Source organism: Lacerta agilis, chromosome 1, assembly GCF_009819535.1.
Source record: "Lacerta agilis isolate rLacAgi1 chromosome 1, rLacAgi1.pri, whole genome shotgun sequence".
Lineage (NCBI taxonomy): Eukaryota > Metazoa > Chordata > Lepidosauria > Squamata > Lacertidae > Lacerta > Lacerta agilis.
In genome coordinates this window covers 122,718,344-122,745,609 of record NC_046312.1, presented here as the reverse complement: position 1 = coordinate 122,745,609, position 27,266 = coordinate 122,718,344, and the positions used below count along the sequence as shown (strand labels likewise).

Sequence of the window (27,266 nt, the reverse complement as noted above, 5' to 3'; positions counted from 1 at the left end):
ATATGCCACCGTAAGATTAAAATGTACCACAGTAATCAGAGACTAAACTTGCTTACTGCTGGTAAAAGGTGTTGTGTATGTATAGGTGTGGGTGTATTATGGGCCAAACTGAGTTTCATTGGCACCGTATTTTAAATGAAAAGCTGTCCTCACGAGGGGAAAAATCCCACCATGTGAGTTCGCAGATTTGATCACTGCAAATGAAGGGCCACAAAGCAAAGCTCCTTTGGGGACCTCAAGGTGCGCAGTTATACATATACTGGTATTACAGTAACAGGATATGCCGGTATTCTACAGAAAGAATAAATCACAGCAGCTCCATGAAATCACGGCCTACAGACAGATCACCTGCAAATCATCTAACTTTAACCGAGAGCTGACTTTCAATAGCTCATAGCGGGGGAGCTGCTCCCTTATGTATGGAATCTACATACCCACAGCAGTATTGCCTACTACAAGAGGTGCCTGGGGGTGCTTGGCTTTCAGTTCCAGAAGTTCATTTAGATTTACAGGAGAAATCCATGCAGTCCTTTCTCCATGGTAAACAAGAGTTTGTGGTGTCTGATCTTCAGCCATTTTCTGTAGGGAAAACAGTATCAGATTCAGAGGTCTGATATGCTTTGGAGGAGTGTGTTTGAACTGCACTGACGTTGCCCCTCTCTTTCCCAGGACACTACAGCAACATGGATGGTGGGAGGCCAGTTAAGCACTGCTGCCCTACCGCACAGGTAGCCTTAGGACAACTTTTAGGTATGGGGAGTTGTAGATAAGCTACTGGATGGCCAACCCCAATGTTGGAAAAGCGTTTGGCCAGCTGCTCCAACTCAGGTCAAACGGATGGCTCAGCAGTTGCTAAGTTCAGCCTATCTTCAGAACCTTTATATTAGTAAGGAATTCTACAATCAGGGCACACAGTAAAGCTATCAGAGCTGGTTGTGTATAGAACCAAATGTCCCTGAAGGCCCGTAAACACAATCTTGGTAGTAAATGGTGTGAGCTGTAAAATGAAATCATACATGATTTTCTGTTTGTTATGAAGCTCTGGAACCTTAGTATTGGTTCAGTTAGTTGGGAGAGGGGAGACCCCTCACTCTGCCTGCCTGTCAGCCACCCCCATATCAGAGATGGATGGAAGTCGGGGAATGGGTCTCTAAGCCAGGGATGGTTAATTGGGCTATTGCTGCCAGCTTACATAGCTTGCTTTTTGTATAAGTAACCCATATACAAATGGCCCTTCATGGACAAAGCCATGGTGTTTGCCCCTACAACATCTGCCCTGAGGTGCAGTGGCAAGGAATCTTGCATTGCACTGCTGCAAGTCTCTTGATTTATCTCTATTATAAAACATTAGAGCCGATCGCTCTGGCCTTTTGTGTATCTTTCTTTGGAATCCCTGCAACAGGGTCCTGCGGGGCATCAGTCAAACTTTCGCCCTGGTCTGTATTTGGACCCGTGGGACAGAACTAGGTTGCTTCTTCACAAATTCAGTGTTCACAACTAACCCAGTAGCCCAAATATCACCACATTAAAATGATAGTGGAAATTGGCTCTAAGCTGTAAGACAGCATGCTGTATGTATGCTAATTTTTCTTACTATGAGTTCTGGCGGAAATATTAGTTCTTGGGTGGGATCCAAGGGCTGGAATTCTTCTGCAGAAAACAGTGCTGTACAAATCTTTTAAATAAAAAAAGAGAAAGACAGTACACACATGTGAATTTCCATTGAAATCAACAAGAGTGTGTATTTTAAAAACTGAATATTAGGTTGGGTAGATTTCAGACTTTGCCCCGAAGTCACTGTGATTGTGTTATGCTATCATCTCATATTGTTATTGGCCTTTATTGGCATAAGGCTATCATCTCATATTAGGGTGGCTATGGTTCATTCAATTATACAGTGGCAGGAAAAAAATGCTATGGGTCTTTGCATATTCCATCTACTTACTTTCTCTGGGTCTTGGGTTTAACCTCAACCATTCTCTTCCACGTGAACAGTGGCCTTTGTTTAGCTCCGTCCACCTGAAAAGCTTGTGAAGAGGCTAACAATTGCTGCAGCTTAGCCACATGGTTCTAACAAGCCTGTGTTCCTATACCAATAATTCAGGAACTTTCACCACTGTAACTAAGCCAAGTTTCACTGCCTGTGATTTCTGACAGATGTATGAAAAAGTCATGGCTACTAGCCAGGGTGGCTGTGCTCTGCCCCCACTGTCAGAAGCGCTATGCTTCTGAGTACCAGTTGCTTTTAAAAATATTTATAATTTATTGAGTGAAAGATAGGTGTGCCCGGCGTGCTGTGGTCCATGGGGTCACGAAAAAGTACATGAACCTGATCTTTGGAGAGTTTGTAAGTAAACCATTTAACTTACCAAATTTGTAGTCTTTTTATATGATGGGGAAGAGGGCAACTATGGAAGGAACTCACAAGGGCATATTTTAAAGGTCTAACAACATATATTTCCCTGCTTTGCTACATATTTTGTGATTTTCAATCTCTGCTGGGGTTCTGTCTCCAAATAGTACCTGCCTCAAACGTGAATCTTGGCATCCAGAAATTCTCTTTTTATACCGATTTTGTTCTTGCCACCAACAATTGTTATAATCAAACAAACAAAAATAGGAAAGGGGGAGTGCATTAATCAGGTAACTTACCTTTCTTTCATTACTTGGTGAAGATAAATAATCTTTTTGATTCAGGCAACAATCCCCATAAACTTTATTTTGGCAACAAGAAGATTCCTAAATACAAAATTCAGTAAAGAGAAATATGGATATTAACAAAAAGTGGAATGGCTTCCATTGATCCAAAAAGGCCATAGACTGAACTTTTATTTTAGCTAATAATGGAACTGCCCCCCCAAATTGTATTCACATATCTATGTACAGGTATATATTAATATTTCTGCAATTGAACTGCCAGAAACAATTTTGGTATTGGGCAAGGAATTCAGCACCACAACCACCTCAATTCTCTTTTCTTTTTATAAAGAAAAAAGAAAAGGCACAATACATTTTCAGTTAAAACCTTTTAAATCCCACTGGTGTCAATGGGAGCAATTTAAGCATGTACAATGAAACCACTGAGAGAGGGTCAGAACCATGCCCAAGGTCAGTTTGAATCCCAGGTTGAATTCAAAAGCAAGACTTTCTTGAAGTGTAATGCTGGGAGCCCCTCCATTGTAACCTCAAGGTTGCATATATGTGTCAATATGCCATATGTCATAAAGACCCCACAGTCTACACCGTGCCTAATTTCCAAAAGCAAACATGGATCCAGGGTAAGTGCCTGGAACCCTTGGAATCTTGCACCACTAGGAAATTGGGGTGGCATGTAACAATACATTCGTTTTATAATCAGCAATCCATCTCATAGTTGTGCATGGCATTTTTTTATGTAGATCATAGGAAGCTGTGTCAGATCATTGTTCCATCTAGACTACACTAATTGGCAGCATCTCTCCAGGATTTTGAACAAGAGTCCTTCCTAGCACAACCTAGAAATGCTGAGGATTGAACCTGATACCTTCTGCATAAAATGCAACTGCTTTACCACTAAGCTAGGCCCTTTATCCCAAAATCTGTGAATGCAGAATTATGTCACAGACACACACACACCCTTACCTTACAGAAGGTTTTACAACAGTCAATAATAGGTCTGTAACCTGTGCAGCGACATAAATTACCTAATTAAACAATAAAACAGATAAGGTTATTTCTTCAAGATAAGAAGACCCAAACCACGAATGTAGTTTTTTTTAAAAAAATCACTATTTTCTATGTACTTAACAGATTTTTATGCTACCCTTAAAAAAAAAATCTACAGGGCAACTTACACATGAAACAGCAGCAATGAAATGTTGAGATTTTTTTTTTAATCCAGTATAAATACAAGTTAAGAAGCAGTGGATAAAAGCAGCATAAAACAATTCAGACTTTAAAATTATCTTCGAACTATTTACCAGCTAGAGCTTCCATCATTTCATCCGATGTGGGTTCCATCTGGTTGCGCAGTAAGGAGTAGATCGACATCACCATTCCAGGTGTGCAGAAGCCACACTGAGAGCCATGACTTTTAGCAATCCGTTCCTGGGACAATGGAAAACCTGCTGCAGGGTTACCACATTCTCTTATTCAGATATTTTAAATGAAAGCCTGCTCATGATTCATGCAGGAGCTGAACCTGAAATGTTATAAAGGTCACCATAGCTTGGCTTATTGCTTATGGAACTGCATGTGTTGCTGCGACAGCAAATGAGTCGATTACTGTGTAAAACACGAGTAGGCGATGTGGTACCTTCCAGACCTTATTGGACTACAGCTCCCATCATTCCTGACTACTGGCCAAGCTGGCCTGGGCTAATGGGAGTTGGGAGTTTCAACGATATCTGGAAGGCACCATGTTGGCTTTGTTTATTCTAAAACAGGGAGCCAACCTGCAACACGAGTGGCCTCAAGTGGCAGATGCAGTGGGAAAAAAGGGGAAAGCACAGGAGGGCTGCATATGTATTGGACATGAGAGTAGTCATGTCTGATACTTGGGCCTGGCTTACTTATAGTTTGCCACATCAGACCCATGAATCCCCTCAAGGCAGCCTACGTCAGAAAAGCAATTTGAAACAGGCAACATGAGTTTAAATCCCACATTAAAAAAACTACAACCCCATAATAAAATCACAAAGCTAGAGATAAAATACAGAAATTGTAGTCGTCCACCATTGGTCTTATGAATGTCCCTGGGCATGGTTTGAGGGGGGAAGATTGCAGCCACCTTACTTCATTTAAGTAGGTCAGTTCAGAGCCTGTAGAGCAGGCTGCCTGGATAAACTTTATGTATGCTGCCTTGAGCTTAATGATGGAAAAAAGGTTCTCGAAGCGACTGGCATGAGTTTGGCCAAACTGCGGGAGGCAGTGGAGGATAGGGGTGCCTGGCGTGCTCTGGTCTATGGGGTCACGAAGAGTCGGACACGACTGAACGACTGAACAACAACAAAAAGTTACTGATTAAACAAAATTAAAGTAAAATAAAACAAAAACATTTTTACCCATCTCTGGAAGGACAAAAAGTTCAGCCACAAGTTATTTTAAATTAGCAAAATGACCATTATTTTGTGTGTGTGTACACACACATGTGTGTACACATGAATGCACTCTCAGGGGAGACTTGTATATTGTGAGGATCTCTCAATGGTATGTTTGCCTTCACTGCAACATTGTAATAAAACACAATGTTTTCTTTTTCTTCTTTTTCTTCGTGAATGAATGGCCAGAGCTTCTGTAACCTACAAAGCTGGATGTTTTTCTGGATTGGTGCCATGGCCTGATGTATTAAAATGTACTTAGCTATGATACAACTGGAATGGCTGTAGCCATTTTCACATGTGCATGTGCTCTTATAGTCTGGATGCAGGTTTCAACTGCACCATACTCAGCCCTCTGCAACTGTGTTCATGGATTGGACAGTTCCCAATACATATTCACAGCACTGCTGGTTGCTGAAATGTACAAGGATTAAATAAAAAATCTTGCACAAGTTACAGCATGCATTTACCTGAACTGGATGAATCCTGGTTTCTGTATTTCCAATTCCTTCTACAGTGATGACCGCACTGCCATGCAACAAACATATGGGAATCAAGCAAGCATTGGCTGAATAATGACTTGGATCGTAAAGGAAAATATATTTAGCATTTATTATAAGTACTGGTATAATATTTGCCTCTATTATTTGCGTGCATTATAAATATATTTAAATATATTTAAAATTAAACACTTCAGTTGGAACTGCCTAAAATGGTCACCGCCTGTATTTATGCACTAAGCTACTGTAGCTCAATTGTTTCTGGGTTTTTTGTTTCGTATTATGCTTTTGTCACTTTACCATAAACAGCCTCCAGCCTCCAGCAATACGGAAAAGTAGTATGTAAATAACACTGAAGTTGAAACTGACGGTCACCTATATAGAGTCATGAGCTTTCACTTTCCATTGACAATACTGGCCTGGGGCTGATGGGAGTTGGGAGCCCAATGACACCAGGAGGGCTACAGGTTTCAAGTCCCTGACATGGAGATCATGGCACAGTTATAAACATGCTTAACCAACAATATCCCTCATCCGAGGAAGAGAGTTACAGTGTGCAATTTACCAGTCTCTTGGCTAAAAAGGATACACAATCTTCTTAGTGACAGGCTCATATCTTGAGATCATCACAGTGCATGCACCACATCCGCCTCCACCACAGCCATACTTGGTACCTGTAAGACGGACTGGAAAAGTTGCAGTTAAGGAGGAAAAGTTTCATGCTGGAGCACAACTACACATATTTTCTGTCTGCTTTAACCTGGAACACCATTGCTCCTGGGACAAGCTTGTTTTGCCCCATCCACATATAACAAGACATGGACAGGGACCCATTGGTCCTCCAGATGTTCCTGGACTACACAACACTCATCAGCCCTGAACACTGGCAATGCTGGCTGGTGCTGATGTGACTTGTAGTCCACCAACATCCTGAGGGTCACAGTTTCCCCACCCCTGTCCTATGGCAATACACATTAAAAGGTACAAGCATATTATCTGGGAATCCTTATGGCTATGAAGGGAGGTTGCTTGAAAAAATGGGGGCAATAGCCAGTTAACTATCCAAAGTTGGGATGTGGGACTCAGTAGGACTGTAGTCAGTAGCGAGGGACTTTAGTGTTCTCTATTTCCCCACTACTAGAGCAGAATAAATAACACAATAAAAGTAATTATAAGTTTCATTTGTGCAACTGCATAATTTAGCTTTCATTGGTGCAGAAATTCTGCCTTGAAGCAGAATTTCAAAAATCCAGATTACATACATCCCCACCCATAGATTATTTCAAGATTAGAAGCCTGGGGGCACACTCTCAGATTGCAATACTGACCTTTACTAGGCCTAAACAGGGTATCTGTTTTGGGTTGGTTGATTGCACTTTTATTTCGCCATTCCTCCCAGAAGCTCAGGGTGTCATATGACCCAGTCCTAATGCTATTTTCTCACAACAAACTTGCCACATAGGCTAGGTTGAGAGATGATGATGAGTCCAAAGGAACTCTCTGAGATTCATGGGTTACTTTTGTGACAAGCAGAAGTTTATGTTTTCCAAACTAAGGATGTAATATCATGCACTTACTTGGAAGTAAACGTCACAGAACTAAGAAAAACTTACTGCAGAGTAAACATGCACTTCATGGACTGCAAGGTTTTCAAACTGTGTTGGATAGGGGAAAATCACTCCTGAAAACAAGTGTTTCCAAAGTGATGATTCAATGGATTCCTCCCTCAAGTTTATTCTGTGCAAGTCAGTGCTAAAGAGTTAAATGAGGTACCAATTAAAATAATAGAAGTGCAAAAGTTGATTTGTTGCAGGAAAGATTATCGGTAGGCTACAAACTAATGAGCGCTACAGAACAAAAAGAAGCAGTTCCATTTTCATAACAGAGGCTTATATGTTGTTCAAAATCATTAATCCAAGCATAAAATCCTATTACCGGTATCATCAGACTTAAGAAAATGACTAGCAGTCCAAAACAGATGCAACATCTCCAGCACTAAAAACAAACGGAAAGTTTATGTTAAATATCACTGGCCTTCCTAGCATAAACCGTGCATAATTTGAAGCAGTCTAAATCAATTTGAAGTGACTGAGCAATGTTATAACATGGAAATTTTCACATTTATATAACTGACAAAAATTCTGAAGGCACTTTAATTACTACTGCGCATTGCTCAGTGCTTCATGTTCTTGACTTGTGATATAGTAAGGACTTCATGTAATGCACAAAGCATCCTCCCCTCCGTTTCCTTTCTATGCTTATTGTGTGGTTCACAGGCTGGTCACAAACTAGCCACAAAACTTTACAGACAGACAGTACAAAACCGCATAAATTTAATGCCACATCAACAACTGAATTAAGCCAAAGAACTGGGATACAAAATTATCTAAATGCATGTACAGTAATCTTCCATTATTCTTTCAAGCTGCTAAATGATAGACCCTCAGAAAACTGAATTAACCCATTTTCTCCCCTCCCCTTTTAAATATGGTACTACAAAATATATAGGCGGATGCAGTTGACAGTGTTCAAATGAAGCTAGTTCCAGTAGCCCTGTGCAGCCAATGCAATAGTCCTATGTGAGTATGTTTTGCTCACTTGTCTCATGCCTCCAAGGAAGGAACCTTTTGTGTTTACAGTTGTGTGCACAGGGTGCTCAGAGTTCCAGATCATGTCTCCATGTTCTGCCTGTAGGCACAGAGGACAAGGTGTTCCTTGGCACATGTGATGCGGGGAAGCAAGATTACTTGGTATAGTGCCGATCCCTTCGCATGCACTGGAACATGTGACTAGAACACCTGCATTGGCTGGGCTCTCTAACCACCGGAATGTCTTTTAAATGTGAACATTCAACAACGCCAATAGATCTTCCCTTGGGAGAGAAAGCAGCACCAGGGAGCGGGATTCTGAGCCCCCAAACAGCCAGTGAGGAAGAGGTTAACCACCCCCCTTTCTCAGCCTTGCTTTGGAAAGCAAATATGCAGACTCCTTTCCCTGAGCCTGCATTTTGGTTTTAAAAAAAAGCAAGCACTGGGAGACTTAATGACAGATTTGTTTGGTGTGTGTGAAGAAGTGTGAGAGAGTGAGAAAGAACAGGAGATGAGTGAGAATCGGGGTAGAAACAGTTGACTTGATTCCGGGCTGCCACAAGTGAAGAAAGGATACGAATCTTCCTTAGATAAGGCAGCAGTGTCTGCTCAGGTTCAGCATTCTTCTCCACTATCTGCAGGGGGGGGGGAATGAAAACCAGATCGTCATACCCACAGCACACATTTAAAGCATTCCTGTACCACATTTAATAGTCAAGGCTACTCCAAAAGAATCCTGGGAACTGTAGTTAAGTTAAGGCTTCTGGGAAATGTAGGCATATAGGTAAGCTCAGGTCTGGACCAAGGTTGGAGAACCTATGGCCCTCCAGATGTTGCTGAACTACAACTCCCATCAGCCCCAGGAAGCACCATCAATGAGTCAGGGATGATGCGAATCGTAGTTCAGCGTCAAAGGTTCCCTGACACAGAGGATAGGTTTTTTTGTTTTTGTTTTGTTTTCCATATGGGGTAGCTAAACTGCTTTTTTAAATTTTTTGTAAAGGAAATCAGATGAGTAGTGATGGCTTGAGAGAACAGCACTGGCAGTGAGGAAATGCTTTTAAAAATCAAGATCGAAAGGCAGTGCTTTTAAAATTAAAACCAGCAAACTAGTCCACACTGTGGTAGTACGTTGCAGAAGTGTACAGAAGGGTCTTTTTTAAAAAAGAAATTAAAATGACAAAGTTAATAAAATGGAAGGAAGATATAGGGGTGAAACTAGTATGAGCACTATCCAAGAATGCCCTTGAAACTTAAGAGCCTTTTGGATCAGGCCAATGGCCCATTTAAGTCACAGGGGCTGAGCAGATGCCCGTGGGAAGCCTGTAATCTGAACATGAGCACAATAGCACTCTCCCCTCCCAAGAGTCCAAAAATCTCGGATGTAGTCCAAAAATCTGGGATTTAGAGGCAGCGGAGTTGTAATATTTATTTATTGAACTCCCACCAGCCAGTATGTTAAAAGTCTCCATATCTAAATGCCCTTATTTGCTTCCAGCGAGTAAATATGCACACCCTTGGCACTGTGTTTATTGTGCTGGAGAATGTGTGTATGTGTGTGTGTGAATTTCCTGCAATATTCCAACACTCGAAAGGATATATGTACAGTATAGCTATTATACCCTACACATTATAACCTGGCATTTTATAAATAGGATTGACTGCCGAGAGTTTTGACTTGCTTTTCTTCATATCAACGAGACTCTTATGGCTGCAATTGTCTGCACACTTGCTTAGCAGTAACTTCTACCGTAGCCAGGGGAATTTACTTCTGAGCAAAGGTGTCTAGTTTCAACCTGCAAAGCACGGGAAATGCAAACCTTCCAGGGTTTTTAATTTGCCGCTGCGTTTTTCGCTAGGGCCGCAGGCAGGGAAGCAATTCTGCAGTTTGCGTAATACGCAAACACCTTGTTGGAAGAGGAGTAAGGGAGGGCTATCTACTATACTGGGACCCTCTAATCGGAAGCAGAGGGCAGTACAGTACAGGCAGTTTCCTTTTGCTACACTTCAAGCTGCGCTGTGAGAGCAAAAAAAATACCCCCAAGCCCCTCTTCCTGCGTCCTCGGGGAGCTCGATTCCCACTTACCCTTTTGCCGTTCACGTAGAAAATCAGATCGTCTGAAGCCCTTCCTGCTGTTGCTGCTGCTGGGACAGACATCGCAGCACGAAGGGATACCAACTGGGCGAGAAAACAGCAGCAGCAGCAGGTTGTGAAGGAGAGTTAAGGACTTATCGTGAATTCAACAACATGAAACATGAGTGTGAGGCGTGGCTTTGAGGCTTCAGCCCTAGCCTCCTCCTTCCGCCTTAGAGGGGGGCGTGTAGGACATTTTTCTCTTGCAGAGGAAAAGTTTTGTGGTCGCTGCTTAGCCATCCAGTTAATCCAGTCCAGGACACTTCGTTTCGAAAGAAAAATCGAGCGAAGCTCAAATTCCTGAAATTAAATTCCTAACAACCCTTCTCCTTAACTCTGGATGTGGGACGACATCGTCTTTGCTTTTTCACAGACCACAGTAGATAAACGCATGCTTCGTGGCACTTCCTTGCTAATTAGTTGCATGCCCCAATCCTCCAAATTGCAGCCTGATAAATTTAGCCATCGAAGAAGCCTCATGCAATTCTATCTGGGATATGATATTCCTAATATCTGTCTTCAAGATAGTGGGTGATATTCAACTTTCGTCATCCTACAGTAGACCCAATGAAATCCATAGAATTAAATTATTTTAACTGAAGGCCAACCCACACTAAGTTTTTTAAAACCAGTATGATCATGAGCAACGCATGTGATGATACTCACTCCCACGTGTGATATGGCTGACCCCTTAATCCTAGGATTTCTAGGACTAGTTTATGCTGATTTATTGGTTACTGTGTTTTGCTATCACCGTCACATGTGCACTGCTCCTCTAACATGCCTTCTCTGTGTTTCTCAGCCACTTTCACACACATCTCTTCCCTACCCCATCCAGGACTGTATATTTCTCTGGACAAATTAAGATGGTGGATGGGTGGGTATCCCCAGCTATGTGGTTTCCAGTGTGTCCAGCTGCCCTGTCATCAAAGTTTTTTGGGTTTTTTTAAATAAGTTTTTTAACGGGACAGGAGATCTAGGGTCTGGCAGAAAAGGCTCAGAAAAGCTTTCTCAGAAAACAACTGTGTTATTAACACCTATTGCATAGTGCCTGAAACATCAGTATGATGAGCACTACATTTTCCTCCTGATACCTATGTTATTTTGAGACACTTAAGGCACACTTTTTGGCCTTCTTACTCTTTTTTTGTGGTGCTGTGGTCTAAACCACTGAGCCTCTTGGGCTTCCGATCAGAAGGTTGGCGGTTTGAATCTCTGCGACAGGGTGAGCTCCCGTTGCTCGGTCCTGCTCCTGCCAACCTAGCAGTTCAAAAGCATGCCCAAAAGTGCAAGTAGATAAATAGATACCACTCTGGCGGGAAGGTAAACGGCGTTTCCGTGCGCTGCTCTGGTTTCGGTGTTCCGTTGTCCAGAAGCGGCTTAGTCATGCTGGCCATATGACCCAGGAAAACTCTCTGCGGACAAACGCCGGCTCCCTTGGCCTGTAAAGCAAGATGAGCGCCGCAATCCCAGAGTTGTCTGCGAGTGGACTTAACTGTCAGGTGTCCTTTACCTTTACCTAGTGGCACCTGCTATTATGTAGGGGACAGGAATACAGGATTATTGGTACTTGATGATGATGATGATGATGATGATTTTATTATTTATACCCTGTTGTTGTTGTTGCTGTTGTTGTTGTTGTTGTACTTGGGGATTGCCCTTAATATTAAGATAATGTTTCAAATGAATTGGAAGCACAGCGAATCACAGGAGTGATTAGAAAACAAGGTTAATTAAATGTAAAGACAAAAGTAGACAATATGAAGTTGACCAACCTGGCTCCTCCATTATTGTCACATTTTATTTATATACTTTTCGATGGCTAAGTATTTCTCCAGGTAGAAGGTTCTCTTGAGTATTTTCTCATTGTCATGGAGGGTGGACATATTTTGTGAGAAGCCAAAAGTGTTCTTGCTTGTTGTGCCATATCCAAATATTGTTAATGCTAGGGGAAACGTTGAATGGATATAAAATGTATGTTACTGTCAATGTAGGTTTCACATTTCTTGATAAAGGAAAATTTAAACCTCGCAAGCAGCTCAGTCTTACATATGCACAGGAATAGGCTTGGGTTCCCAGTCTATACAACGAATCCTCTGCCTGCTTGCTTTGTCATCAGGAGCTAACTCAACTTCTTGCAGAAGTGCTTTTGTGCAAAGGAAAATTCATGAGGAACACTCACCTCATGGTGCAATCACAAGGCTTTTGTACAGTAGAATAAAGAGAGAGCAGACAGATGGTAAGAAGGGGAGAACACAATCCATTTAGGAAGAGATCCCAAACTCCTAGCAAAATCATATCAATGCAGGGAACTGTATGTAGCAGAGGGTTTTCTTCTTTTTGGAAGCAAGCAAGAGGAAGGCATCTATTCTACACCAACATTCCTTATCTTGGATAAGAACCCTGTCCTCACTTGCCATTTGGTCACCCCATGTTTTTATATAGGCCTCTACATACAAGACACAACAGCTATAACTCAGAATTGGTTCAGGTTGTGAGAATGGCTATTTTCCCAAGTAAAATGGAAAACTTGTAATCCTCTGAAATAATTATATTCACTTTACATTGTGTGCAAAACTTTGAAACTTTAATTCAACAGTTTTAAAGTAGAATATGCTATGCAAAGATGCTACGAAATGCTTAAACTTACTGACATAAATTATCAACACTAAAGTTTTGTCTGTGTAGATATACTTTTGCTCACCTCATTCATTCTGATTAAAAAGAGAGTGGAAGAAAGCAATCTAGTTCAAATCAAAATTGAGTCAGTGGAATTTAGTAAAGAAGAAATAATAAAATTTGTTTAAAAAGTAGATACAACATACTCGTAGGCACTTTTCTGTATATCCTCTTTAGAGTAATCTTGGTTTACTTTTAAAGCTTTGTTTATTTCTGACTTTGAAGACTGGAACATTAAGAAACTCTGTATCTGTGAATTTATCTCCTCTCCTCAATTTGCTGAAAGACAAAAATAATTAAATCACTAGTGGCACTGAGAATAGAACTAGTGAGCTTTTCTGGCAAATATCATTCATAAATTTTACTTAGTATAAACATTTGTACAGAATAGTCATTCCTCTAATTAAGACACTTTGGCTGCAATCCTAACTCTACTTACCTGGGAGTAAAAAACCCATGCTCCCCCTTTAAAGCCCTAAAAATATGTAAGTAAATTCCTTGTATTTTGTAATAATCTGCAGTTGATTGAAAGATTGTATTGAACTTTTTTCTAATGGGGTACACTGTACTTGAAATTATGTGATATAGTCACTATACTAGATTATCTTAGATTCACACAAGAAGCCCTTCAAAATTGTGTACATTTAGAAAAGTCAGCAGCTGTTTGATTCCAGAAAGATGTACTAATTGTGCTCGTGCTCCACTTGCAAAACATCAGCACCCATGTTTCTTTTTATGAGGCAATGAAATGACTAATACAGATCTATCTCCTTCATGTTTACTCAAAAATATGGGTTTAATAGGATTTAGGTGGGATCACACACATAAAAAATGCTGTGAAAATGCTTTTAATTTTTTTTTGGGGGGGGAAATACCTCGAATTTGGAATAGCTTACTGTTGCCATCTAGTGTCACATTTGTATATTACACTTTACAACACATTTAAAACATTATTTATTTGCAGCTGTATAGCTGAGTCCCAAGTCCTAGGAAGTGTGAGGATAGGATTGCACTATTAGACTAGTTTGAGTATGGATTGTAGCTTTGCCTCTGTGTGTATGTGTTTATCCTTAAAATCAAACCTAAATTTTAGGTATTATTAGTATCAACTATCATGATTATGGAAATTGTTTCAATAAACAATCACAAAGTAATTATTCTACTCTCCTAAAATGTTTCTGGGTCACTTTTGGATTCTTTTTTGTACAACTGTATGTTTCCATAAAGTATGTGCTTGATAAATGCCAACTGCAGAATAAGGTGTCAAGCATACTTTGAAAAATATTTAAATATAACAAAACAAAAAGAAGCCATCTGTCCAAAACTAACCTGTTGATTTTGGGTTCTTTGTAGCAAACTGTAGCTCGCCTGCGTCTAACAGGTGATGTGGAATTTTCTTCTAAGTCTTTATTGGGTTTTGGAAGGGAAGGTGCTTTGATATTTGTCAGTTCTTGGAGAGGCTTACGCCCTGAAATTACAGCTATTATTGAATCAAAAATATCTGGAACGTTAATAAACTTGAAAAAAATATTAAATATATATTTTTGGAGACACAGTACAGGTAGTGTGGTTGATTGCATGCCAAACTTAAATTGGGGAGACCTGAGTTCAGATTTTGTTCAACCATGATACTTGGTGGCTTTGGGACAGTCACTCTCTCTAAAACTAATTTATCTCACAGAATTGTTGTGAGGATAAAATATTGGTCGGCAACATAGCTCTCTCTGGAAGACCAATAGGATGAAACTGTAATTAAATAATCAAACAAATACAAGTTAAGCCATGGTATTTGAAATGAACTTCATGATTTGTAAAAAGTAAATGCTGTAATATTCCCAGTTTTAGCAACTGAAACATAGCTGAAGTGAGAACTCTAAATGTTATTTCCTCACCTACCGCATCAGGCAATACAACTGGTAGCACAGAAGTACAATTCTCATTACACTAAAGACAAACTTACGGTATATAGAGAGTGAAGGGGTGTTGCACATTTGTGAACACGGAGGGACAGATACTTGTGAGCTGTAATCAATCGCATAACTGTAGTGCATGTTCACCATATTTTACCACTATGTCTCCCTTTAATTATTATTATTAAAGTTTATCAGTCAACTGGATAGCTCACTTGGTTACAGCATGGTGCTGATAACACCAAGGTTGCAGGTTCAATCCCTGTATGGGATAGCTGCATATTCCTGCATTGCAGGGGGTTTGACTAGATGATTCTTAGGGTCTCTTCCAACTCCCCAATTCTATGATTAATTTTTTGCCACAGCAACTTAAAATGACTTACAATATTTTAAGCAAGCCCTGTATACATACATTAAAACCAACACTTTCTTTAAAAAACAACAACAACCTATACACTAAAACATCCCACCCATGTAAAAAAGAAGCCATAGATGATTAAAAGCCAAAGAGCTGATTAAAAATGAAATATTTTGCCTGGTATAAATATATGTAAAAAAATGTGCCAGGCAAGCTTCCCTAGGGAAAACATTCTACAAGTGGGGAGCCACCACTGAAAAGACCTGTTCTTGTGTTGCTACCCTCCAGACCTCTCATGGAGGTGGGCATACAAAGAAGGGCCTCAGATGACAGTTGCAAGGTCTGAAGGGGAGAGGTGGTCCTTGAGGTATTAGGTAATGATATGTGTAAGGCTTTATAGGTCAAAACCAGCACTTTAAATTGGACCTGAAAACTAACTGGTATCCAGTGCAATCAGACCAGGATTGGCTGAGACCGTCTTGCTCCAGTGAGCAACCTGGCCACTGAATCAGCTGCAGTTTTCAAATCATCTTTAAAGGGAGCCCCACGTATAATGTATTGTAGTAATCTAACCTAGAGGTTACTAGAGCGTAGACAACAAAATTTAGGCTAACCTATAATTTAGGGGTGTAACTGGGCCACCTATTTTAGCTGATGGAAGGCACTCCGTGTTACTGAGGCCACTTGAACTTCAAAGAACAGCAATAGATCCAGAAGTACCGCCAACCTATGTATCTTCTCCTTCAGAGGAAGTGTAACTCCATAAAGAGCAGTCAGCTTTCTGTCATCAGGTCTAGGGAACCACCCATTAACAAATTTATTCTATGGGATAAATGTTCAAGGACTATTATAGCTCACTTTATCAGATATATGAAGCGGGCTAGAAGGCCATGAATAAGAGGCAACAATCATTAGATTTTTAAATATAGCTCAAAAGTTTCTGCATACCCTTGTAGGATACCACTGATGGACATATAAGCATCACTTCATACCAGAAAAGCAGTTAGTACCACATGCAGTGGCATAGGAAGGGGGGATGGAGAGGGCAGGCCGCCCTGGGTGCTACTCTGGGAGGGGCGACAAGATGGCCCCTGCCCCCCCCAGCTACAGAGCGGCCGAGGGTGCGGCGTCCGTATGGGCTGCCACTCTTGCACACTGTCCGTACGGGATGCCACTTGCTGCACATGCGCAGTCTGTGCGGGCTGCCGCACATGTGCACTCCGTACAGGATGCCGCCACACGCGAGTGGCAGCCTGTATGGACTGCGCACATGCGGGATGCCACACATGCACAGTCCATACGGGCTGCACCACCCCAGGTGCCGGAGAGGGTTCCTCCGCCAATGGCTACATGCGCTTCCAGGTACTAACTAGAGCATAGTACATGATCCCTAATCACCCAGAGCACACTACCTGATCCATAATTGCTATGGTCCAGGTCTATTCAATTGCATATACTGTATTCTAGTTTTTTCGTACAGGGATGTATATCTGAAGAATTTAAATCAAGTATTATTAAAATCACAATACCCACCCAATTAAATTGGGGAATGGGGGCAGAAATTGACAGAGTCAAACTAATACCTAGGGTGCCTTTCCTAACATCCAAAGTAAGGCTACACATACCAAAGTTTGATTCTGATCTTTTGCTGTAAGACTCTTCACAAATTATGTTCACATTCTCTGTGGAAGCATGGTAATTTTCTTCTTGGTAAATTCTTGAGAATTGCAATGTTTCAGGGTTTTTCAGAACTGGAATGTTTTTTGGAATTTTATGGAACTCAGTAGCTATTTCAGTATTGTTAGAAATTACTTTCTCTACACTTTTACCTTGATCACATGAACAAACACTATAGGTCTTCTTGCTTGGGTTTGGTGTAGAATCTACCCTTTCTTCGGATGTTTCAACACAACATTCAGCTGCTTTCTTTGGGTAACATGAAATTGTAACATGCTGAACAGTGGAATTTCTTTGAATGTTTTCATTTCCTTCATGGATATTATCAGTATACACATTTTCATCATGTAATTTTTGTTTCACAAAAGTTTTTTTCTGAGAGCTTGGGTATATAATGTATGTCTTCCTACTAGCTTTTGCAAAAATTATTCTTTTATCACCATGTGAAAACTGTTCATTAATTTGATCTGTTTTAAGAATACCTAAAGCATGAGCAGATCTCTCTGTTGTTGTTCCGAAATTGGAAGACACTTCTCTCTTATTAAAGCCACTTTTTATATTAGTCTTTTCATCGTGTATAGTCTGGCTATTAGAATTGCATCCCTTTGATCTAGGCCCTTTCAAAAACTGCCCATTTTCCATTTCACTGTAATCTGATTTTTTTATTTTGGAAACAACAGGATAGGTCTCGTTTATGTCTAAATCCTGTATTGAAACCACAGAGCTTTGTACTGGTGGCAAGCTTTCACTAGAATAACCGTTTAATGGTACTTCACTACCAGGTACATTAAAATCATGTTCTAGGACGTGGTTGTCTGAATTCTGAGCTGTTTCAAAAATTGTATCTTTCATTTTTTCTGTTTCTAAAACATGAGTTGTTTGCCGTAGGTCTACAAGTCTGTCATTCTTGCTACTGTTCTTGAAATCTTCTCCAGGTTTATTGGTTTTCTTCAGTTTCGTTTTCTGATTTTTTCTCATTTGAAACAATCCTTTTTCTGGTGGTAGAACATTTTTAGATTCAACAATATTAATATCTTTAACTTTTCCATTACTAGGAACTTTCTCGTTACATTTTTTAGGTTTAATGTTATATTTGTCCTCAATCTGTTTTTCTGTACTTTTAGTTTTCACTTTTCTCAAATTTGCTGAAATTTTATCAGTTTTTACTATTTTAGCATTCTCAACCCTAGCTTTTGATTTGATTAAGAGTATCTCACCTAGTTCACTAGCAGTCAATTCCATGTCAGCATCATATACAGTTTCTTCTGGCTTTTTACCATTTATAAAACATAGTTTATCGGTGTGATCAGGCTCCTTTCTAGGTTGAGATGATTTAGTGCATGAAACATCTTTTGGGGCCATCTGACCAATAGTGTGGACTTTGTCAGTGTCACAATGCAATATGCTATTTTGCTCTGTTTTACTCTCAAAATTGTTTATAGTAGACTGAATATTTGATGTGCAGGACAGTCCTCGTTTCTTCCGTTCAGTCACATATCTATGGATTAGAAAAGGACTATTGTGTGCTTTTGATTGTCTTTCATATTTTTCTACAGAAGATGCATTATCCAGATCCGGATTAAAGGTCCTACTAGACATCTGATCCATACATGATGGATTTTCTGCAAACAAAGCAAAACCAGGTTCATTTACACTGCATAAACAGGAAAAGTTTGTTTTTCCATTTAGAACATGCTTTATTCTAATCTTCAAAAACAATTTCAGCTTGCCAGATGGAACATTCTCCCCTTGCCTACACCTGTGCTGTTCTGATGGATCTCCAGACACCCAAGAGCCATTTGGAGAGAAGCATGTAGGAGGCACACAAGGAGAAGAGAAAACAGGGCTTCAGCTGACAGGGCTCGTCAGGGGAATCCCACCCATTATTATTAACAATTTATATACCAGTATCAACAACATGCATCTGTTTAACTGAAACTGTTAACAGTGTTTTTATAAATATCAGATGGAGACCTGAACAAACCTAGTGATACTGGAGCTATTTTAGTCAAATTGGTCTGTAACCTACGATAGTGTTTTAAATAGCTTACATAAAAGCATCTTATGTGCCTGTTTAAAATATAATGAAAAAACATTTGGAGTAACATTATGCATTTCTGTGTTGGTGTGTCCCAACATAAATGTTAATTTATTTTCTAAGACTCGAAAGAGACATGAGTCATACATATAGCCCTATTGTCCCTGATTTTATAAACATAGATTGCCAGCATGAAACACACACACATACACCCACACCCAAACTGAATTAAGACCCTGGCATGGAGTGGGAAGTAAGGGGGTTTAGTCCTTTGTCCCCTGCGGACCTGATGCAATGTGCACTGGGGTGAAATTCCTCCAGTGGGTGTATTTTTCCTTTACAAATTGCATGCAACAGAGACCCAATATGGACAGGAACTACAATGAAGAGAAAGGGCTGAAGACATCTACCCACCATGCCGGGGTCCAATCCATACCTCTCCTGCTGACAATTTATATTTTACAAGTCCTGTATTGAGACTCCTGCTTTCTGCAACATTTGGTGGGGGGAAAGGACCCTAGAAAATGAAGTGAATGCAATAAAATATGCTGTATACCTTTTGTAAATTTATTTGTGATAAATACTGTTTCTATTTTATTTGTTTCACTTGATTTTGATATATTTTTTTCAGACACAAATAACTCTGCATTGATTTGAGCTGCTGCAGTTTCCTTTGATGTAACAAGATCATCAGCTATGCAGACCGATATGTTACTTTGCTGATTTCCATCATGTTCTTCAGTCTGAGTGCTCACATGTTTCCTGATAGTTCTGAAAGAACAATTTATTATGAAAGAGAGTTAATAAAGTGGGATTCACTTCAGCATTTAACTCATAAGTAAACTTCACTTTGTTCAGTGGGACACTACCAGATAACAACGCACAGATTTGTAATCTAATAATGAATCACATTCTGTGTTATTAAAAAAACAAAAATAAGTAGGAAACAAGATCTAACTGTAAAACAGAAGTGTATGAAATTACATCTAAAGAGAAATGGAGAAAAGACTGCTAGCACATGTAGTATTATAAACTACCTTAACCTAAGGTATAAATAGCTATTGCTAATAGCCTGCAAACAATAATTACCATGTATAGGTATAAATTATGTTTTTTGTTGGCAGAATACACATAAATGACAGTTCATAAAAGACCAGAGTCTTTGTCATGTATTTTTCCAGCAAAGACTATAATCCTGCATGTATACTAGTAAAATCCTATTAACCTCAGCAGGATTAGCAGTGCAATCCTATACATGTCTACTCAAAAGTAAATCCTGCTGACATTATTGAAGTTTACTTCTGGGTGTGAGTATAGAGTTGCAGCCTCAAGCAGTCAAACTGTACATATGATTGCAGCCTAAAACACAGTTTATGCATGACACTATTAATGAATTGTGTTTAATTATATCTAGTTCTTTTTATTTATAAGTACAAAAACTAAACTCTAAATAAGTCTTTAAAGCAGCCCTTAGGAACCTGTGGATTGTAGCCCTGATTGATACAATCTTTCAGCAGGTTTTATTTAAGTTTCACATTTTGATTTCCATCTAGATTAATAAATCAATTCAAATATTACCTAATTGGTTGATCAGAAAACTCAGGCTGTTGACCAGAACTGTTGCAGTGGTCTGTTTCCAGTTCTAAGGGTTTTTGAATGTGCTATTTAAAAAGAGGAAAACGCTCAGAACACTTAAAGATAAATTTTATGTATGTCTATAGAGAAATAATTCCCAGTTGAAGGGGGCTTGCTCCCAGTTTTGTGAGTATAGAATTGCATCCATACCAATATATTAAGATTTTGAGTATTAAACTATTTCAATGGGAACATTAATTAAAGAACAACTTTAATACAGTAAAGTGTAAAGATTAGCAGCTGTAAACTAGGAATATATGTATAAAGCACGAATATGCAGGTCAAGAAAATATTTGCTCCCATAATATAGTTATTTCATTGAAATGCCGCTCTTCTTGTGCACATATTGAGCATTTATAACAGAAAGAGTTTATTAATACACCATTGGTTTTGTACATGGGTACAATTTTACTGCTAGAAAGTACAGCAATATTGTGTATTATGTTAGTTGAAGTCATCTAGTTGTATGTTTAAATCTATATGAATGTCAACAATACAATTGGATTTCCATTGTTTTGATCAACATGTTTGTTCTGCTGTACCTGTACTTTAATCAAACCTCAAAAGTAAATCCACAACTAACTTCTGAAAAACCAAAGGAATATTGATCACCAAATCAGTTTTTATACTGATTTTCTAAACATGAAGGGATACAGTAGCAATTCCCTCTTCACCCTATAATATGGGTCACAAAGCAGAAGCATACCTCTGAAAGAGTGCTCATTTCAATTGCAGTTGAAATGTTATTATTCATGAATGCTTCCAGTTCTATGAGAATTTTATTCTGCATACAAAAAATTAAATATAAACATAATCAAAACTTTTTGTTTAATGCAGTTAGAAAGTTAGAGAAAAACAATGATAAAAAGATTTATATTTCTCCTCTGCTCTTCTATATATATAAAACCAAGTGTCTCTGCATCCAGTCCCTGTGTCTCTGGGTTTGTGCTACTGAGCATGTGCCCCACGGACACAAGGATTGGAGCAGAGATCGGGCCGGGAGCAGCGGCGGCAGTTGAAATGGAACGCTGGGTTTTGTGTCAGAAATGTTCTAGCGCCCGTTATTTTAACGGGTTTAAACCACTAGTTTACACATAAAGCAATGTACCTTATACAGAACAGATTAAGGTTCAGCAGTATACCAGTGTTTACCTGATGAAGAAGATGTGTGACACAAATGGCTGATTGTGTGATTGTTCATTGTTTAAGAGGAACTTTGAGTGCACAGCTCCAGTTGCTGGGTGTGCATGTACACACAGGGTCTGAGTGTGACCAAGAGCTAATAAACATTTTGCCCTGATATAACAGGAAATATATGTGTATACTCATGGACATAGCCGGGGCGGGGGAGGCAGGGAGGCAACTACCCCCCCCCCCCCCCGTAAATCAAGTAAATAAATAAAAGTAGTGAACTAACTGATCAATCACATTGCAGATAGCTCAGTTCAGCCCGCCTCCTGCAAAATCCTGGCTATGCCCATGTGCATACCGCTGGTGTAATTCCCATTATGATATATCATTTGCATCATAATGCTGATGAAAATCCCACTGAATAGGATCTTTGAAACAGATGGATGCTACTAGCTGCTTACACTGCACTAAGGTGAGCATTCCACCAGGACAAGCATTCCCTCTCCTCCCACATGCACTCTTCTGGGGGTTATTCCAACCTGATCCACCCCCAGCCAATTTGGGGAGTATGGTGGTTGTGGGGATGCCCTGTTGCATTAGCTGAAGTCCTATTGCAGGGCTTCCACCGATGGGACTCATTAGGTGAATCCCTCCCCATAAGTTTTATTTTCACAATATAGGAATAATGTAATAGCTCAAATAGTATTTTTCAGAACATACCAGACGATTCAGCTTTTGGCGCAGTAAGACATTCTGCAAATGCAGCTCATCCACTTCTTTCTGCAAAAAGAGCTTTTCATTTTTTAGCTTCCTAGAATTTTCTTTCTCTGAACTGAGGGCCATGGCCAGAGCCTTATTATTGTGTTTCAAAGAAATCTTAAAAAGTGAGGAGTTGCCTGCATAAAATATGAAATAATAATTTGGGATTTTAAAAAACATCTATGTATCAGTGTGTTTAAAAATGTATCTATTCTATTTCTGTATGTTTAAAAAAATGTTTTGTATTTATTTTAAACCTGCATCCAGACTCATATCCACAACCTTGGAATAGTTATACAGAAGACAAACAAACAAACAAACAAACAAATATTGATATTGCTGATACTCTTGCACTTTACACAAAACATTAATTTGGAGGTGCCAAAACTTCTGTTTCTTCACTATTAAAAATTGATTGAAAGGAATTGTTTTTATTTATTTAAAACCTTTCAATATCACATATTCAAATATAGTAAAAAATAATAATAAATCATTCTGGCCTATATACTTGGGGGTAGCTAATATGGTGCCCCCCAAATGTTATTGGACTACTTGTTGGGCTTATACTTACATGGGAGTGAATGCTATTGCATTCAAAGGAACTTACATCTGAGTAAACATATTGAAGACTGCACAGTTAAACAATTACAATTTTCTAGTTAAAATGCTTGGATGACAAAGATTGTGCTCTTTTCTTGTGTACAGTTCTTGTAATCTTGCCTCACCAGATTTTCTAATTTCTATAAAAAAAAAATCTGTAATTTCTAATTTCAGTCAGAATGCAAGCACCACCCCTCATATACTATATTACTGAGTGATAAGGGAATATTTATTATCAGGATTTGATACTGAATTAAATTCTACAGTATACCAAAATGGCCTTGCCTTAAGGCACGGCAGTTGCCTGCCCCTTTGCATTTCACAGTGCTTTCCCCACTAGCTGTTCACATCAGCGACAGCAAGGTCAGATTTGTTTACCTTTCTGCACATATTAGGAGACATTTACGGGGAAGGGTTGTCTTTACCCTGTGCAAAGATGTCCACAACTTGGCTAGAGACAACTTAGAAATGGCTTAAGAATTCCACTCAGTGTGAAGCTGGTTTGAGAAGCAATGCTTTTAGGACAGTGTTTTTCAACCACTGTTCCGCGGCACACTAGTGTGCCGCGAGATGTTGCCTGGTGTGCCGTGGGAAAAATCGAAAAATTACTTTATATATAGTCAATATAGGCACAGAGTTAATTTTTTTCACATTTTCTAATGGTGGTGTGCCTCGTGATTTTTTTCATGAAACAAGTGTGCCTTTGCCCAAAAAAGGTTGAAAAACACTGTTTTAGGATATGTGAACACAGATTAGAAACCTAGCACTGGAAACTGTGAGTACACAATAAACAGCTGTGTGGATACAGGTCTGAGAGACAGTAATATCACAGGGGATGCCAACCATTTGGGGTCCCTGAGTGAAACTGAACCTTTGAGGAACACCAGCCACTCTGGTGGCCAATCTCCTAACCTCCTCCCTGTTTCCTTCTCCCCTCTTGCTTGCTCCATTTTCTGTCAGCTGCCAATCTGAATCTTGACAACCACATAAAGCTGAAAGAGGGAGGAAATGGGAAGTACAGTGGTACCTTGGTTCTCAAGCGCCTTGGGACTTAAACAACTTGGAACCCAAACACTGCCAACCTGGAAGTAAGTGTTCCGGTTTGCAAACTTTTTCAGAAGCCGAATGTGCTCCGTTTTGAGTGTTACGCTTCTGTGCTCCATTTTGAGTGTTACGCTTCCAGTTTGAGTGCCACACTTCCATTTTGAGTGTTAGGCTGAGGTCTGTTTTTGCTATTTATTTTGCGTTTTTGTTTCTGCGGCTCTTTTTGTTTTGTTTTTGTGACTGTGTGGAACCCAGTTCAGCTACTGATTGATTGTGTGACTGCAGTACTGTACATTGTTTATTGCTTTCATTTTATGGATCAATAGTCTTGTTAGATAGTAAAATTCATGTTAAATTGCTGTTTTAGGGGTTGTTTTTAAAAGTCTGGAATGGATTAATCTATTTTGCATTAGTTTCTATGGGAAAGCACGCCTTGGTTTTGGAATGCTTTTGTTTTGGAACTGACTTCTGGGACGGATTAAGTTTGAGAACCAAGGTACCACTGTATGCTACTTTTCCAGTTTCCTCCCCTTCAGTTCCATGCACTTTTTGGGGGAGCCACCCTTGCCAGCCCATGAAGAAAAGGACAGTAAGGAGTAGCAGTAGGAGGGGCAGATCCTCAAGGTCATTGTGCCCACATGCATAACATTATTAAGTTTATCCTAGTGGTTTATTTATTTAGAAGCATTTATAAACCACTTAATATTTTAAAATCAAGAACTGTACAATATAAAAACAATAAACAGTATCTTTTTAAAAAACAGCAACATAAACACCAGTAAAAAAAAAAGTATAATTATGCTAAGGGGGTTTGACTGGCCCAAAATTGCTGGATATAATTTGAATAAAGCTTTCATGAAACATTGGCTCTTTTTTCATTTTGGATGAACTTATTTTTGTAGACATATTACACTGGATATTTTAAAAAATGCTATTACTAAGGAGGTCTACAAGTATTTTATTTTTCTGAGAGTTACATATATTACCAAAATTTTAGTTGACACTCACTTCTTATCTTAGTTTTGATTTTACATGCAAGAGAAGCATTCAGCTTCCCAGCTTTTAGAGATCCGTTCTTCTTCCCCCCAACACGTCTTTTAATATCTCCAAAGATCAACGAGGAAGAAGCTTCTGGAAATGGATTGCTTTCCATTTTAAAGGATTCAGTTCATTACCCAGTAGAAATCTAACAATGGATAACACAGAGAAAGATATATTAATGTTTTGTGGATATTTTTAGTTCCATAGTTTCAGTTAAGGGTTATCATACTCTATTATTCATCATTTGGGCCTTGTATTCATTCTTAAACAAACAAACAAATTTTAATATATCTTTAACCAACTCTCTCTCCAGAATCCCAAGTTATTCCACACATTCCCAAAGTATGTAAAGAACATAAGAAAAAAAGTAGGAGCCATATACTGAAATTACTATTTAACAGTCTCCAGAGCTGGCCATGTGCGAGACTCCTTTTGGTCAGAACTATTAACATATTGAATAAAAGAAATCAGTCAGTAAGGAAACGACTCTTGTTGGACTGTCCTTAAGTCTTTTTTGAACACACTAGTTAAATAATCTACTTCAGATTTTGCTAACAGCACTTCCTTAATTATTCAATTCACACATCAAATTCAAAGCTGCATGTGAGCTACTATTATTACATCCCATTTGTATCCCGTTCTTCCCCTGCAGAGAGCTCAGGGCAGCGTTTCTAGGCCACAAACAGGAATTACAGTATTGGGGGAATTATTTTCGAGCCCTTGCTGTTGGGAAAAATGTGTGTAAACCACAGTAGAAAGATGCAGAGGAAGCCCTGTTTTTTTATGTGACTGAGGTAAATGATCAGGGCCGGATTTAAGTTTGTTGAGGCCCTAAGCTGCTGTAGGCAATGGGACCCTTTATATGGCCAGCTGGCATTTGTCAACAACAAATTGTCACTTTTTTGTGTTGAATATATGCTATATGGTAATTTATGGACCTAACAGGTATCTAAAGCCATTTGCACATAATAAATAGGAGCCTACACAACACAAAACACTGTTGCTGTAGGTTTTATTTGTGTTTTTTTTAATCTTATATTTTGGAAATGTACATAGGTTTTTCTCCCCTATACATTTTTTGCGGGGGCCCAAGAGAGTGGGGCCCTAAGCTATAGCTTGTTAAGCTTATATGTAAATCCTGCACTGTAAATGATATTTCCCGTTTATTATTTACATGAGGAAAGGGACTCGAGCTCACAGGCTGCCCATTCCCCGGGGTCGGTTTTAAAAAGCGACCCCTTTTTTTAAAGCAAAGTTTGAGGTAAAAGGACGCAACACTGGGTCGTTTCTCCACACAGCTCCCCGACCGCTCTAGTTCCCATCAAAGCAGCGGCTGGCGGGGCGCTGATTGGATAGCCCGTCCCTCGCGCCTGAGCTGTTGAAACCGTTGAAGGAGGGCACGCGCGCAGCTGCGGCGTTCCCGCCATCAGCTGCACGCAACCCAGCCGAGGGCGACCCGGACGGCTTTGCCTCTCGCGAGCCACGTGGGCGCGCGCGGGGCGCGTTGCATAGCTTTGTAGCCCGGATCCATTCTTACCTACGTGTTTGCTGAAAAACCAAGTCCCATGGGGTTCAATGGGTAAACGCTGCGTGGGAGCCTTGGTGTTTGCTCTCTCACGCTCAGCAGTGCATACCCAAGTTCAAATTAAGCCCTGGAAAAACGGAAGGATGTCGCTGTCCTTGCTCTGCCCGTGTGTCTTAAAAACCGAACAGAACCAGAATTTGGAAACGTTTTGGGAGAGCTGCTTTCTCCCCAAACGGTAGAATAGTTTTACTAGTTGAGGCTGCACTCCTATACTGTATACATGCTTACCTGGGGGCAAATCATATTGCTGACCAATTGTTTTTGTAGGATTGCGCTGCCATTTCTTTTCCAGTTACAGGCAGGTAGCCCTGTTGGTCTGCCATAGTCAAAACAATATAAAATAAAAAATTCCTTCCAGTAGCACCTTAGAGACCAACTAAGAGTGCATGCACACGAAAGCTCATACAAAGAACAAACTTAGTTGGTCTCTTAAGGTGCTACTGGAAGGAATTTTTTATTTTATTTTATTTCTTTTCCATTTTTTTTTTACTGATTTTCCAAATTATTAC

General features: G+C 39.7%; 2 protein-coding genes across 2 annotated transcripts in view; both read right to left on the bottom strand.

Moving 5' to 3' along the window:
• AOX1 (aldehyde oxidase 1) overlaps window positions 1–10,375 on the bottom strand; it is a 40,965-nt gene extending 30,590 nt beyond the window's left edge. Inside the window, exons 1-9 of the mRNA XM_033169366.1 lie at window positions 10,253–10,375; window positions 8,744–8,801; window positions 6,168–6,264; window positions 5,549–5,657; window positions 3,960–4,086; window positions 3,622–3,683; window positions 2,653–2,739; window positions 1,595–1,675; window positions 435–579 (exon numbers count right to left, since the gene is read on the bottom strand). Coding sequence (XP_033025257.1) covers window positions 435–579; window positions 1,595–1,675; window positions 2,653–2,739; window positions 3,622–3,683; window positions 3,960–4,086; window positions 5,549–5,657; window positions 6,168–6,264; window positions 8,744–8,801; window positions 10,253–10,324 — 838 coding nt within the window. The 5' untranslated portion in view covers window positions 10,325–10,375. The remainder of the gene's footprint in view (window positions 1–434; window positions 580–1,594; window positions 1,676–2,652; window positions 2,740–3,621; window positions 3,684–3,959; window positions 4,087–5,548; window positions 5,658–6,167; window positions 6,265–8,743; window positions 8,802–10,252) is intronic.
• A 2,490-nt stretch (window positions 10,376–12,865) lies between these two features.
• On the bottom strand, window positions 12,866–26,410 carry SGO2 (shugoshin 2). Its single transcript, XM_033169353.1, has 9 exons — window positions 26,347–26,410; window positions 25,140–25,317; window positions 22,449–22,624; window positions 21,304–21,381; window positions 20,541–20,623; window positions 19,519–19,733; window positions 16,873–18,546; window positions 14,309–14,447; window positions 12,866–13,258 (listed from the first exon to the last, which is right to left on the bottom strand). Exons 2-9 carry the CDS (start codon window positions 25,282–25,284, stop codon window positions 13,153–13,155), a joined length of 2,616 nt encoding a protein of 871 aa, XP_033025244.1. The 5' UTR covers window positions 25,285–25,317; window positions 26,347–26,410; the 3' UTR covers window positions 12,866–13,152.
• Between the last annotated feature and the right edge of the window lie 856 nt (window positions 26,411–27,266).

Coding starts and splice junctions, on each gene's coding strand:
- SGO2 (XM_033169353.1), bottom strand. CDS start 25,284: ATGGAAAGCAATCCATTTCCAGAAGCTTCTTCCTCGTTGATCTTTGGA. Junction 20,624..21,303: donor AAATGAGCACTCTTTCAGAG/GTATGCTTCTGC, acceptor CTTTTTAAATAG/CACATTCAAAAACCCTTAGA. Junction 14,448..16,872: donor AAGATCAGAATCAAACTTTG/GTATGTGTAGCC, acceptor CTGTAATTTCAG/GGCGTAAGCCTCTCCAAGAA.